The sequence below is a fragment of the Octopus bimaculoides genome, chromosome 19 (genome assembly GCF_046866305.1).
Source record: "Octopus bimaculoides isolate indiv1 chromosome 19, ASM4686630v1, whole genome shotgun sequence".
NCBI classification, from domain to species: domain Eukaryota; kingdom Metazoa; phylum Mollusca; class Cephalopoda; order Octopoda; family Octopodidae; genus Octopus; species Octopus bimaculoides.
In genome coordinates, this window is record NC_142946.1 from 48,786,728 (window position 1) to 48,799,488 (window position 12,761).

At 37.6% G+C, this 12,761-nt stretch overlaps 1 protein-coding gene across 9 annotated transcripts in view; it reads left to right on the forward strand.

Annotated features, from left to right (window-relative positions):
* The window catches only part of LOC106877032 (uncharacterized), an 88,343-nt gene that overhangs the window by 46,976 nt on the left and 28,606 nt on the right, over positions 1 to 12,761 (forward strand). For 6 of the 9 annotated variants that reach the window (XM_089337610.1, XM_014925817.3, XM_089337611.1 and 3 more), the window contains exons 3-8: positions 556 to 726; positions 4,328 to 4,531; positions 6,321 to 6,438; positions 8,939 to 9,114; positions 10,148 to 10,302; positions 11,375 to 11,516. In XM_089337610.1, the coding sequence (XP_089193736.1) occupies positions 556 to 726; positions 4,328 to 4,531; positions 6,321 to 6,438; positions 8,939 to 9,114; positions 10,148 to 10,302; positions 11,375 to 11,516 (966 nt within the window). Of the gene's footprint in view, positions 1 to 555; positions 727 to 4,327; positions 4,532 to 6,320; positions 6,439 to 8,938; positions 9,115 to 10,147; positions 10,303 to 11,374; positions 11,517 to 12,761 lie in introns of those variants that run through there. The other 3 variants (XM_089337612.1, XM_089337613.1, XM_089337614.1) reach the window with 3 other exon arrangements.

Consider the following 12,761-nt stretch of genomic DNA (forward strand, 5'->3'; position numbering starts at 1 on the left):
GTCTATATTAATTTTGAATGTGTGTATGTGTATCATCATAATTTACTGTCCGCTTTCCATGCTGGCATGGGTTGGATGGTTTGACATGAAGCTGGCCACCTGGGAGCTGTGTAGATTCCAACTGTCTGTTGTGGCATGGTTTTTATGGCTGGATGCCCTTCCTAATGCCAACCTCTTAACAGAGTGTGCTGAGTGCTTTTACATGCCATTAGCACAGGTGCATATATGCAGCACCAGCACGGATGTGTTTAAACAGTGCTGGCACAGGTGCACTTACACAGCGCTGGCACAGGTGCCTTTTATGTGGCATTGGCACCTGAAAGGACAAGCTTGTATATGTGGAGGACAGCAATTTTACTTATCAAGTACTGCAAGTTGCCACATCTCCCAGTCTCTTGTCATTTCCTCAATGAGGCCCAGCATCTGAACATCATTTCTCACCATTTCTTCCTGGGTCTACCCCTTCCACAAGTACCCACCACAATTAGGGCTGAACATGTGTTGCATCTTTTATGTCATCTCATACAGTATACGTTTCCAATGTATTTACTTCAGATACCAAAACTATAAAGATAATCCCTGCAAAGAAAATATTTAAAGAAGTCAGAGCTGTCCAAGCAGTAAAATGTATTAACAATGACACTGGTTCAGAACATAATGGCACCAGTGCATTTTTTTACCATATCTTATGCAAAAAATCAAAGTCCATTACAGTAAAGTTCAAAAGTAAGTATTATTACAATATATTCTTCCACTTATTTAATCCTTTACTACTTTTAATCATTGGACTGTTACGGATAAATTTAAAGAAGGGCAGAATGGGGTAGACATGGTTGAATGGTTAGGGAAATCATTTTCGAAGCACATGGTTCAGTGTATGATAATCAATCTGCCATAATATGTTTCCGTGTTTAATCTCAGTTGGTGGTACCTTGAGCAAGTGTCTTCCACTAAAGCCTCAAACTGACTAATGCTTCTTGCAAAAACATTTTATATCTGCAAATTGTGTGGAAGTCTTGTGTGTGCGTGAGTGTGTGTGTGTGTGTGTGTGCACGCGTGCGCATGCATGTGTGTGTATAGATAGATAGATAGATAGATAGATAGATAGATAGCTACCTACAAATGTATCCATCTATATCTCTCTATATATACACACACACACACACACACACACACACACACACATAAAAGGTGACAAAAAATTGTCATAATCCCCAAAAAAGAGGCACTTGTATATTAGTTAATGAAGTGGGTATATTATTATTTATATAAAACTATAAAACTTATACTGTTACTGAATAGTTTCATGCTGAAAACTTTTCAGAAATGAAGAGGTAAATTTACAATCATCAGACGTAGCCACGTTCTGAGTTCAAATTCTGCCGAGGTCGACTTTGCCTTTCATCCTTTTGGGGTCGATAAACTAAGCACCAGTGAAACACGGGGGTTGATGTAATTGACTTAATCCCCTCCCCAAGCTGCCCTTGTGGCAAAATTTGAAACCATTAGGAAGGGCATAAGGCCATAGAAACCACACCAAATTAGACTGGAGTCAGCTGCAGCCCCACCGGCTTGCCGGCTCTGATCACACTGTTCAACCCATGCCAGCATGGACAATAGATGTTAAATGATGATGATGATGATGATGATGATGATGACGATGACGATGACGACGGCGGTGGTGGCAGCAACGGCGACGAGGATGACGATGATATATAAAATATATTTTAGTATGTGTGTGTGTATGTGTACGAATTTTTTTCATGTTAAGCAACAATAGCTACTATTACTCTGAAGCATGCTTGCCCTTCCTGATGTTTCCTGGAATTGGTAAGTCAACTTAACAATAATAACATAAACTGCACCTAATTCTCTTTGCTATGCCTCTTCTCTTACAAGAGTTGACCTTGTGACAAGTGAAATATGATATAAAATAACATCAGTATCAATATATCAGATGAATGATAAATATAACTAATTGTAGGGAGAGTTTTGAGGTTAATAAGTACACTTTGCAACCACAATATTACTGATTACATTCTTAACTGAAATTTGGTAGACTCAAACTTCCTAGAAACTCAACATGTGTATATGTATGTATATATGTGTGTATGTGTGTGCGTATGAATTGCATTACAAACTTGAGAACATCCAACAAATACATAAATTTGAGGACCAAGATTTTTTCTGGAGGACTGGAGTGCAATATAGCTTTTGTTGTTTATGAAGCACAGGTTTCTGCAAACTACGACAAAAGTCGTACTGATATCAAATGTTATATTGGAACCATGGAAGGAAAATTTAAATCTAGATATACTCTTTTACTTGTTTCAGTTATTTGACTGTGGCCATGTTGAAGCACTGCCTTTAGTCGAGCAAATCGACCCCAGGACTTATTCTTTGTAAGCCTAGTACTTATTCTATCGGATCTCTTTTGCCGAACCGCTAAATTATGGGGACATAAACACACCAGCATCAGTTGACTAGTGATGTTGTGGGGGACACAGAAACATATACACACACAGACACACAAATATATACACACACATACATATACACACACATACATACATATATATATATATATATATATATATATATATACATATACACACATATATACGATGGGCTTCTTTCAGTTTCCGTCTACCAATTCAACTCACAACGCTTTCGTCGGCCCGAGGCTATAGCAGAAGATACCTGCCCAACTGAACCGGGAACCATGTGGTGGTTCGTAAGCAAGCTATTTACCACACAACCACTCATCATCTTTTGAACTTTAGGCACCATGATAAGAGACATTCAACAACCTTTTTAGCTTTGATTTGGAAACTTAAAGATGAAGGGAAAGTTTTGACATCTGATTGAAAATCCTCTCAAAATTCAGACTCTATATTAATGGGTCCAAAAAATGTTCATTGTGTTCTCTTTAAAAACTATATCTTCCAATGAATGCATTAATTCAAAGAACAAGATTCTTTTTCGCATGTCCACATTTCAAGAAATACATCTTGTCAGAATTTAAAAGTAGACCACTGGACACTTAGTAAGCCATTTAACATCTGGTTTATGTATTCTTGACATTAAATTAGTGTAACATTGGTTATCTCCCTTGTGTCTTCTTGGCTTCTTTACAATGTGTCTCTTGTTTCAACGCTTTCTGCTCAAAAGAAAACTGACAAACGGTCTTGTTTTCAGCTTGATAAATGGTTTGTCATTTTGAGCAGGAACTCTTGGATTACAAGATTTGTTTTCTTTTTTTTATATGATTATATAATATACAGCTCTATAACTTCTTTTTTGGATTTATGTTTTACTGATAGTTTCCGTCTATCAAATCTACTTTGTTCAGTCCAGAACTATATAAAAGTGAACAATACTTACCCTAGATGCCACGTGCTGGGACTGAACTAAAGACCATATGATTGGGATACAAACTTCTTAATCATTTAGCTATTCCTGCACCAACTGATAAAATATTATATACGTGTGTGTGTGTGTATGCACGTGCTTGTGCGTGTGCGTATGTGTGTGTATGTGTGCAGGTGTGGGATGCACTCTCTCTTTACTCTTTTACTCTTTTACTTGGTTCAGTCATTTGACTGCGGCCATGCTGGAGCACTGCTTTTTAGTCGAGAAAATCGATCCCAGGACTTATTCTTTGTAAGCCTAGTACTTATTCTATCGGTCTCTTTTTTGCCGAACCGCTAAGTTACGGGGACATAAACACACCAGCATCGGTTGTCAAGCAATGGCGGGGGGACAGACACACAAACACACATACGTATATATATGCATACATATATACGACGGGCTTCTTTCAGTTTCCGTCTACCAAATCCACTCACAAGGCTTTGGTCAGCCCGAGGCTATAGTAGAAGACACTTGCCCAAGGTGCCACCCAGTGAGACTGAACCCAGAACCATGTGGTTGGTAAGCAAGCTACTTACCACACAGCCATGCCTAGTTAGTTTTATTTTGAAAATTACGAATTTATTTTATGGCTTATTATTGTTTATATTTTAAATTACATATATATGGGGACACCAAAATCTTTCAAGTACTTAGGGTTTCTGTGGGTCTTAATCCATCCCTGTTCTCTCGTCATCATGTCAGTTATGAATATTCTGTGCCATGTAGTTTGGTTTTCCTCCGTTTATTTCTCCTTCCAGGGGTGTTCATTTGAAAGCTGTCTTAGAGCTGCATTGTTCTGGTAACTGAAGTAAGAATCTACATATTGCCAATATATAAACATTGAATTTTATAAAAAGATTTTCTTTCTTCTTTTACAAAAATGAATTTTAAAAATCTTCTTGTCTTATGACAGCTGCAAACATCACTGGAACCTCAACAGAAATGATGTCAGAGATATCAAGAGATTGCAAACAAACAATCTCAAAGTTTAATGCAACTGTCTTGAGAGTGCATACAGTTGAGGTGCTTTTCTCAAGTGAGAAACAAACTAGTTATAAAATCAGTTGCATAAATGAGAAAGACAAAACTGAGGCATACACTCGTGTTCAATTTGGATGTAAGTATAACTTGATAACATTGAACATAGTACATTATATACATATATGTACATGCATGTGTATATATGTATGTATACATGTTGATATATATATATATATGTAAATGCTAATATATTTATGAATGTATGTATTTATGTATGTATATACGCATATTAAGTAGGTATATAGGGTAAATCCCCCTACACATATCTACCTATCTATCTATCTATCTATCTATCTATCTATGCATGCATACATACATACATGCATGCATACATACATACATACATCCATACATGCATGCATGAATACATACATTCATACATACATACATACATATATACACACACACATACATGCACACACACACATACACAAATACGATGAATGGTTAGTGAGAGCTGTACAAGCCATGTACAGGGATGCTGTCAGTAAGGTGAGGGTTGGCAATGAGTACAGTGAAGAATTCTGGGTAGGGGTAGGGTCCACCAAAGACCAGTCCTCAGCCTCCTCTTATTCATCATAGTCCTCCAGGCAATAGCAGAGGAATTCAAGACAGGATGCCTCTGGGAGCTTCTCTATGCTGATGACCTTGCTCTAATAGCTGAGTCACTATCAGAACTAGAGGAGAAGTTTCAGGTGTGGAAGCAAGGTCTAGAATCGAAGGGCCTTAGTGTCAACCTAGTAAAAACAGCTTCTGTCACATCCCAGGGGAAAAAACTACAAGTAGTTGATAGCTCACATTACCTAGGTGACAAAGTTGGTAGCGGGGGTGGATGCTCTGAAAGTGTAGCTGATAGAATAAGAATAGGCTGGGCAAAGTTCAGAGAGCTCTTACCTCTTGCTCAGAGTAAAAAGTAGACTTATGACACATGTGTGCAAACAGCCATGCTACATGGCAGTGAAACATGGGCCATGACTGCTGAGAACATGCATAAGCTTGCAAGGAATGAAGCCAGTATGTTCCCCTGAATGTGTAATGTCAGTTTGTATACACAACAAGAGTGTAAGCGCCCGGAGAGAAAAGTTGGACCTAAGAAGCATCAGACGTGGTGTGAAAGAGAGACGACTGCACTGGTATGGTCATGTGTTGTGCGTGGATGAAGACAGCTGTGTGAAAAGGTGTCACACTCTAGCAGTAGGGGGAACCTATGGTAGAGGTAGACCCAGGAAGACCTGGGATGAGGTGATGAACATTGGGCCTCATCGAAGCAATGACAAGTGACCGAGACTTTGGAGACATGCTGTGCTTGAGAAGACCCAGCAAGCCAAGTGGGACCATAACCATGGCCTCTGCCAGTGCAGCATAACACACACACACAGTGGCTTACATGTGTATACTTACAAACACAAACTAACGTGAGTATTCACACAGATGTGCACATACAGGCTGACAGTGGTATGCACACACACACACACACACACACACACACACACACACACACACACACACACACACACACACACATTCACACACTCACACATGCTGACTTACCCTTGCAACCCTCCCCAGCTAAGCATCTATAATCTTGCGGGCTCATAAGTGGTTGGCATTAGGAAGGGCATCCAGCCATGGAAACCATACCAAAACAGACTCGGAGCCTGAATAGCTGTTCAGCTTCTGTCAAACCGTGCAGTTAATGTTAGCATGGAAAACCAACATTAAATGATGATGATGATGATGATAATCACACACACACACACACACATACACTATAAACACAGATGCACACATGAAAGCAATAGTATTAAATTTTTAATTCTATAATGATACAATCCAGCTTAATTTGCTTCGTTATCTTTTTCCAGATTCGCCAAGTGTAGCATCTGTCCATATCGAGAGAAATGTCTCTGACTATATAAGTATATCTGTTACTCCTCGTACCTATGGTAAAAATGAACTTTTGGCATCCTGGAATATTTCATGGTATACTAGTTTCTTTCCATTCTAACCATTTAGCATTCAGATTAATTAATCAAATGTAATACTTATTTATCCATACTTTTAAATATTAATCCTGTATTATGTTGTAGCTTCAAGATTTCCATGATGTGATTGTTTATTTTTAGAATGACATTGTAGGATAGGTATGAAAGGCTGGATATAGCTGGTTTAAATGCTAATGCTGTAATAAGATTATAATATTCCAGACTAAAACAATCTCTTTTAGTACATATATTTATATTCTATACGGCTCAGGTATGGCTGGCTGTGTAGTTAAGAAACTCATTTTGCAACCACTTGGTTTCAGGTTCAGTTCCGCTGTGTGACACCTTGGGCAAGTGTCTTTTATTATAGCCCCAGAACACCCAATGCTTTGTGAGTGAATTTGGTGGACAGAAACAGTGTAGAAATCCATTTGTTGACTGCTTCCCCTTCCACTCCCCTATTAGCAATGCTACTGAGTCACACTTACCTAAATTGAACTTTGGTGAAGAATCTAAAAGCATGTAGGGTTACTTTGTCACATGTGTTTATAGATTCTTTGAATTTTCTCAGACAGAATTTTGGAGGCTAATGCAGTTTTGCAACTTACCTTCAAAAATGCATTTTTTTTTTTGAAAATATTTCTTTGGATTTCAAGGTTTTAGATGTTGGAGATTCCAAATATGCAAAACAAAAAATTTTTCAAAATTTTACCCCCCACCCTATTTTGAATGTATTGTTGTATATTGAAGTGTAGAAATTTCATTAAAGCAGGTGTATAAAGTGCACTTTCTATGTTTATTTGACTAAAACCCTTTAAGGCAGTGCTTCAGCATGGCCACAGTCAAATGATTGAAACAAGTAAAAGAATAAAAGAATTTGTGTGTGTGTGTGTATTTATATATTACATATATACATATCATTGGGTAAACAAGGCAATTAATGGTCTCCACTTTCATGTGGTGTACTTGAACAATTATGAAGATCTCTTCAAATGAAACAATTGGTTACCTTGTTAATCCTCAGATAAAGTATATTTATCCTTCAATGTGGTGTTAAACACTTGTTTTCACTGTTTGATAATACCGTCTGTGTGTGTGTGTGTGTGTGTGTGTGTGTATAGATAGATAGATAGATAGACAAACAGATAGATGGATGGATGGATGGATAGATAGATTGATTGTAAGGTATATGCCTGGTAATTTGCTGGTAAAACACGTTCATTGGTTCAGTGTTCGTTGGGTATTTGATAAATAAGGAAGATGTTATTTTAATGAAATACCTCTTGACATCACCTGAGTGACACATCTACACCAATGAATACACCTAAACCAGATGTTCAATAACCCACAAGGGATCGATGCTAGATGGGTCAAAACAATTGTAGTCATCAATAATGATTCTTGTATCTTCTATCTTTTGTCTCTCTTTTTAATCATATGTGTGTGTATGTGTGTGTGCGTGTGTGTGTGTGTGTGTATGTGTACATGCAACAGTCACAGGATAAAAATAAACTTTCTTTTCTATAATGTAATTCTATAAAGCCACCTTCAGCTTCAACAACAGCTTCTACAGGAGATCTAAATCCCCTACAAGCTCGAATCAAGTGGTCCCGGTTCCTTTTGGACATTACTCTGACTATGGCAGCTTTCAAAGAATCTTTGGTGTGATAGGTGTGTTCATTGACCTCTCTCTCAACATCGCACCACATGTAATAGTCCCATGGATTGAGATCTGGGGAATTAGGAAGTAAATTTTAGGGATTATGTGATCCTGAAAATTTTCAGCCATCCATTCTTGTGTTACTAGAGCCTTGTGTGATAGTGCAGAGTCTTACTGAAACACATATGACCTTCCATTGCATACACTGTCTATGCAGGGCTTAACAATGATTTCTAGGACCTCACTGTAGGTGGCAGAGTTAACTCTAGGAACTTGTGGAAAGAAGTAAGGAGGCATCACATGTCGTTCATTGCTGACAACCCCTAAAACCATGACAGTTGCAGGAAATTTTCTATGGATAACATTTGGACCTTCAGAAGGGTCTGCACATAATCATCTGTCATTTCTTCTGTTAACTTTTTGATTTCAGTTGAAGTTTTTCTCATTTGAGAAAAACCAAATCAGATATTTTTCTGCTGGATTTTCTCAGTTTGTTTAAGAGCCTTTTAGATCTGATGTAGTGATTTTCTTTTGCTTTTTTTTGACAAATTGTCCTTTCCTCATCATATAAGATTTATATCTGATTTAACATAAATAATCTCTACATTATTTAAATCCTAATGTGTAAGTTCAATAATACACACTTTCCTAGTTTTACATTTTCAAAATAAAAAAAACTCTTTAAAATTTGAGGGATGTTTTTTTTTTTACTTTTTTGCTTTTTTTTTTTTGTAAGGAAACCAAACAAAAGTAAATGAAATAATTATATTTGTTTTAATGAAATATTTTTGCTAAAATTTTTTAAACAAAATCATATTTGACTAAAATGTTTTTCTAGTCAGTGTTCTACGGTATTGAAAATTAAGTGGAACCCTTGCAACATAATAAGAAATGATGGAACTTCGGCCAAGATTTACTGTAATGCTAAGTATTTCTACTCTTTCAACATAACAGGAATTGGGCTGTTTGGTACATACTCCAAACTGTACAATTACTCAATCAGAAAAATACCAGGTGAGCTTCTTGCAAATTGTATTACTAACAAAAGAAACTAAATGTGATATCATATCGCATGCTAACACCTAGCATCATCATTTATAAATTACATCATTCCCATCTGTAACCATCATTATGTGTTATGAACATGATACTCCGCCTCTTCATTCTCATCATCATCATCTGCATCATCATCGTCATCATCGTTTTTTTTTTATTGTTGTTGCTGTTGTTGTTATAATTATTATGTTGAGATCGACTTTGCCTTCCATCTTTTGGGGTTGGTAAAATAAGTACCAGTTGAGCTCTGGGGTCGATGTTAACAACTGGCCCCCCCTCCCCCTAATTTTAGGCCTTGTGCCTTTAGTAGAAAGGATTGTTGTCATTGTTGTTATTATCATTATTATTATTATTATTATTATTATTATTATTATTATTATTATTGGTGGTGAGCAGGCAGTCGTTAGATAGGCAAAGTACTTAGCGGTATTTCATCTGTCTTCGTGTTCTGAGTTCAAATTCCACTGAGGTCGATTTTGCCTTTCATCCTTTCAGGGTTGATCAAATAAGTACCACCAAGTTACGGGGACATAAACACACCTACATCGGTTGTCAAGCGATGGTGGTGGGACAAACACAGACTCACAAACATATATATATATATATATATATACATGACAGGCTTCTTTTAATTTCCATCTACCAAATCCACTCACAAGGCTTTGGTTGACCCAAGGCTATAGTAGAAGACACTTGACCAAAGTGCCACACAGTGGGGCTGAGCCCAGAACCATGGGGTTGGTAAGCAAGCTACTTACCACGCAGTCACTCCTGCGCCTGTATTCAATAATTTAATACTTTATGGTTGTAACACAGACAGCAAGTTATGAGGAGCAGAGACTATTGTAATAGCAGTATGAATGGTGTAAGAAGCAGGGATTGAAGACAATTCAACAGTGGGTCTAGTAGTTGAAGTACATTGATATGTGGAGATATTTTTGTTGAATGTATTTTTAGTTATCTGTTTTCTTTTCTTTTTTAATCTTTGCAGTAAGACTTCCACCTTTTGAAAATATAATGAAAAGAGTTTCCCAATATTCAATTCATTTAAGCCTCAATCTTTTGAGTACAGTAGAGGTTTACAGTCTAAGGAAGGAATACCAAGTTATGTATAGGTCTGAAAGAGATCCTGAAGGCACCTGGAAGGTATGACTAATCATATGTATAGTCTATACTGGTTGTTTTTGTTGTTGCTGTCATCATCATCATCATCATCGTCATCATCATCATCATCATCGTCATCATCATCATCATCATCATCAGTAGAAGCAGAAGCATCATCGTTACCTGTCTGTACTCCATGCTAGCAAGGTGGTGAGCTGGCAGAGGTATCAACATGTCTTATGAAAAAATACTTAGCAGCATTACTTATGGCTCTTTACATTGTGAGTTCAAATCCTGCCAAGGTCAACTTTGCCTTTCATCCCTTCAAAGTTGATGAAAGTAACAAAGTACCAGTCAAGTAAATATATCAATCTATCTATATCTATCTATCTATTGACCTATATATATAAATATGTATGTATAAGCACCGTTCAAGCGTTGGGCCTCATGAAGGCAGTGACAGAAGACCAAGATCTTTGGCAATATACCATGCTTGTGTAGACCAGTCAAGACAAGTAAGTCGATAGTCATGGCCGATGCTGGTGTCAGTTCAATAGTACAGACTACACTCTGAGAGTGGTTAGCATTAGGAAGGGCATCCAGCCATAGAAACCTTGCTAAATTAGATTGGAAACTGGTGCAGCTCCCCAATGTATCGGTTTTTAGTCAAACTATCCAAGCCATGCCAGTATGGAAAACGGACATTAAATAATGATGATGGTGATGATGATGATGATATATGTACAAGCTGAGCAAAATTGCAGTTGTGGCAGATACTGGTGTCATGCAAATTGGCACCCATGCCAGTTGCATGTAAAAGCATGCATTACACAGAATGGTTGGCATTAGGAAGGGCATCCAGCCATAGAAAACCATGCCTAATCAGACTGGAGTCTGGTGCACCTTCCAGCTTACCAGTCTTGGTCAACCATCCAACCCATGTCGGCATGGACAATGGACGTTAAATGATGATGATGATATATATATATATAGATATATATATATATACACACATGCACACACACACGCACACACACACACACACACACACACACACACACATATAAATACTTGCATAATACTAAACTAACACATGTATTATCTGTAATTACAGACTGAAAGTTCGTCCTCTAACAAAATAGAATTAAATAATTTGCGCCCATTTACAAAGTACTCCATCTTAGCCTCTGTGAGAGAAAGGCATAGTACAATTTGGAACAAAAATGTGAGCTTGATAATAAAGACCAAATCTGCAGGTAAATTGCTACTCCTTCTTTACATAGCTTTAAAACATAAATTTATAGTTATTTTTATATTTTTATACATTTATATTTATTCATTTATTTATTGCAAGATTTAGTTAGATGTCATTTCATTCTTTTGTGTTTTCTATATGGCTGCAAGAAGTGGTGTGCAGTGAATAAGTTTGTTATGCAACTTCATGGTTGAATCCTTTTGCACAACACTTTGTGCATGTAAACTCTACCATGGCCTTGAGCTAAGTGATTGCGGTTGAAATTTGGTTGGTCGAAAACTGTGAAGCTCATCAGAGGGACTATTCCTCATATACCTACATGTATGTATGCATATATGTATACATGCATGTATGTGTGGAGGCACAATGGCCCAGTGGTTAGGGCAGCGGACTCGCAGTCATAGGATTGCGGTTTCGATTCCCAGACGGGGCGTTGTGAGTGTTTATTGAGCGAAAACACCTAAAGCTCCACGAGGCTCCGGCAGGGGATGGTGGCGGACCCTGCTCTACTCTTTCACCACAACTTTCTCTCACTCTTACTTCCTGTTTCTGTTGTGCCTGTAATTCAAAGGGTCAGTCTTGTCACACTGTGTCACGCTGAATATCCCTGAGAACTACATTAAGGGTACACGTGTCTGTGGAGTGCTCAGCCACTTGCACGTTAATTTCATGAGCAGTATGTCATTCCTCATCAGGAATTACATACTGGTATGAATGATTACGACCAACAAAAATATACAAAGACCTTTCATAGCCCTTATGTGAAAAATTAATGAAGGATAACAAGAACGCCAGATATTCAAAACTAGAAAATATATATATATAAATTATTACATAACTCTACTGCCACGTACATTGGTGCAACTATAAACTTTAAACATCGCTACGCAGCCCACATGCACTCTTTTAGATACGACAAACACAGTAAATCTACAACATTAACCAATCATATTCATCACCTCAAAAACAAAAATACCCAAAACACCTTAAAATGGTCCATCTTAGACTCTGGAACTCCATACCAGGGCCAGCGCTCCAATTGCAAGCTTTGCCTAACAGAAGCATTCCATATTTTAAAATACAATTCTCCCACTCTACTTAATCGATATAATGAAGCGTTTAGCAACTGCAACCACCGCTCTTTCCACACATTCAGGTTCTATCACAAGCAAAATTGCACAAATGATCACGCAACATAATAACACAACCCCTCACAGGCAACCTATTCAACCTGGCAAAAACATCC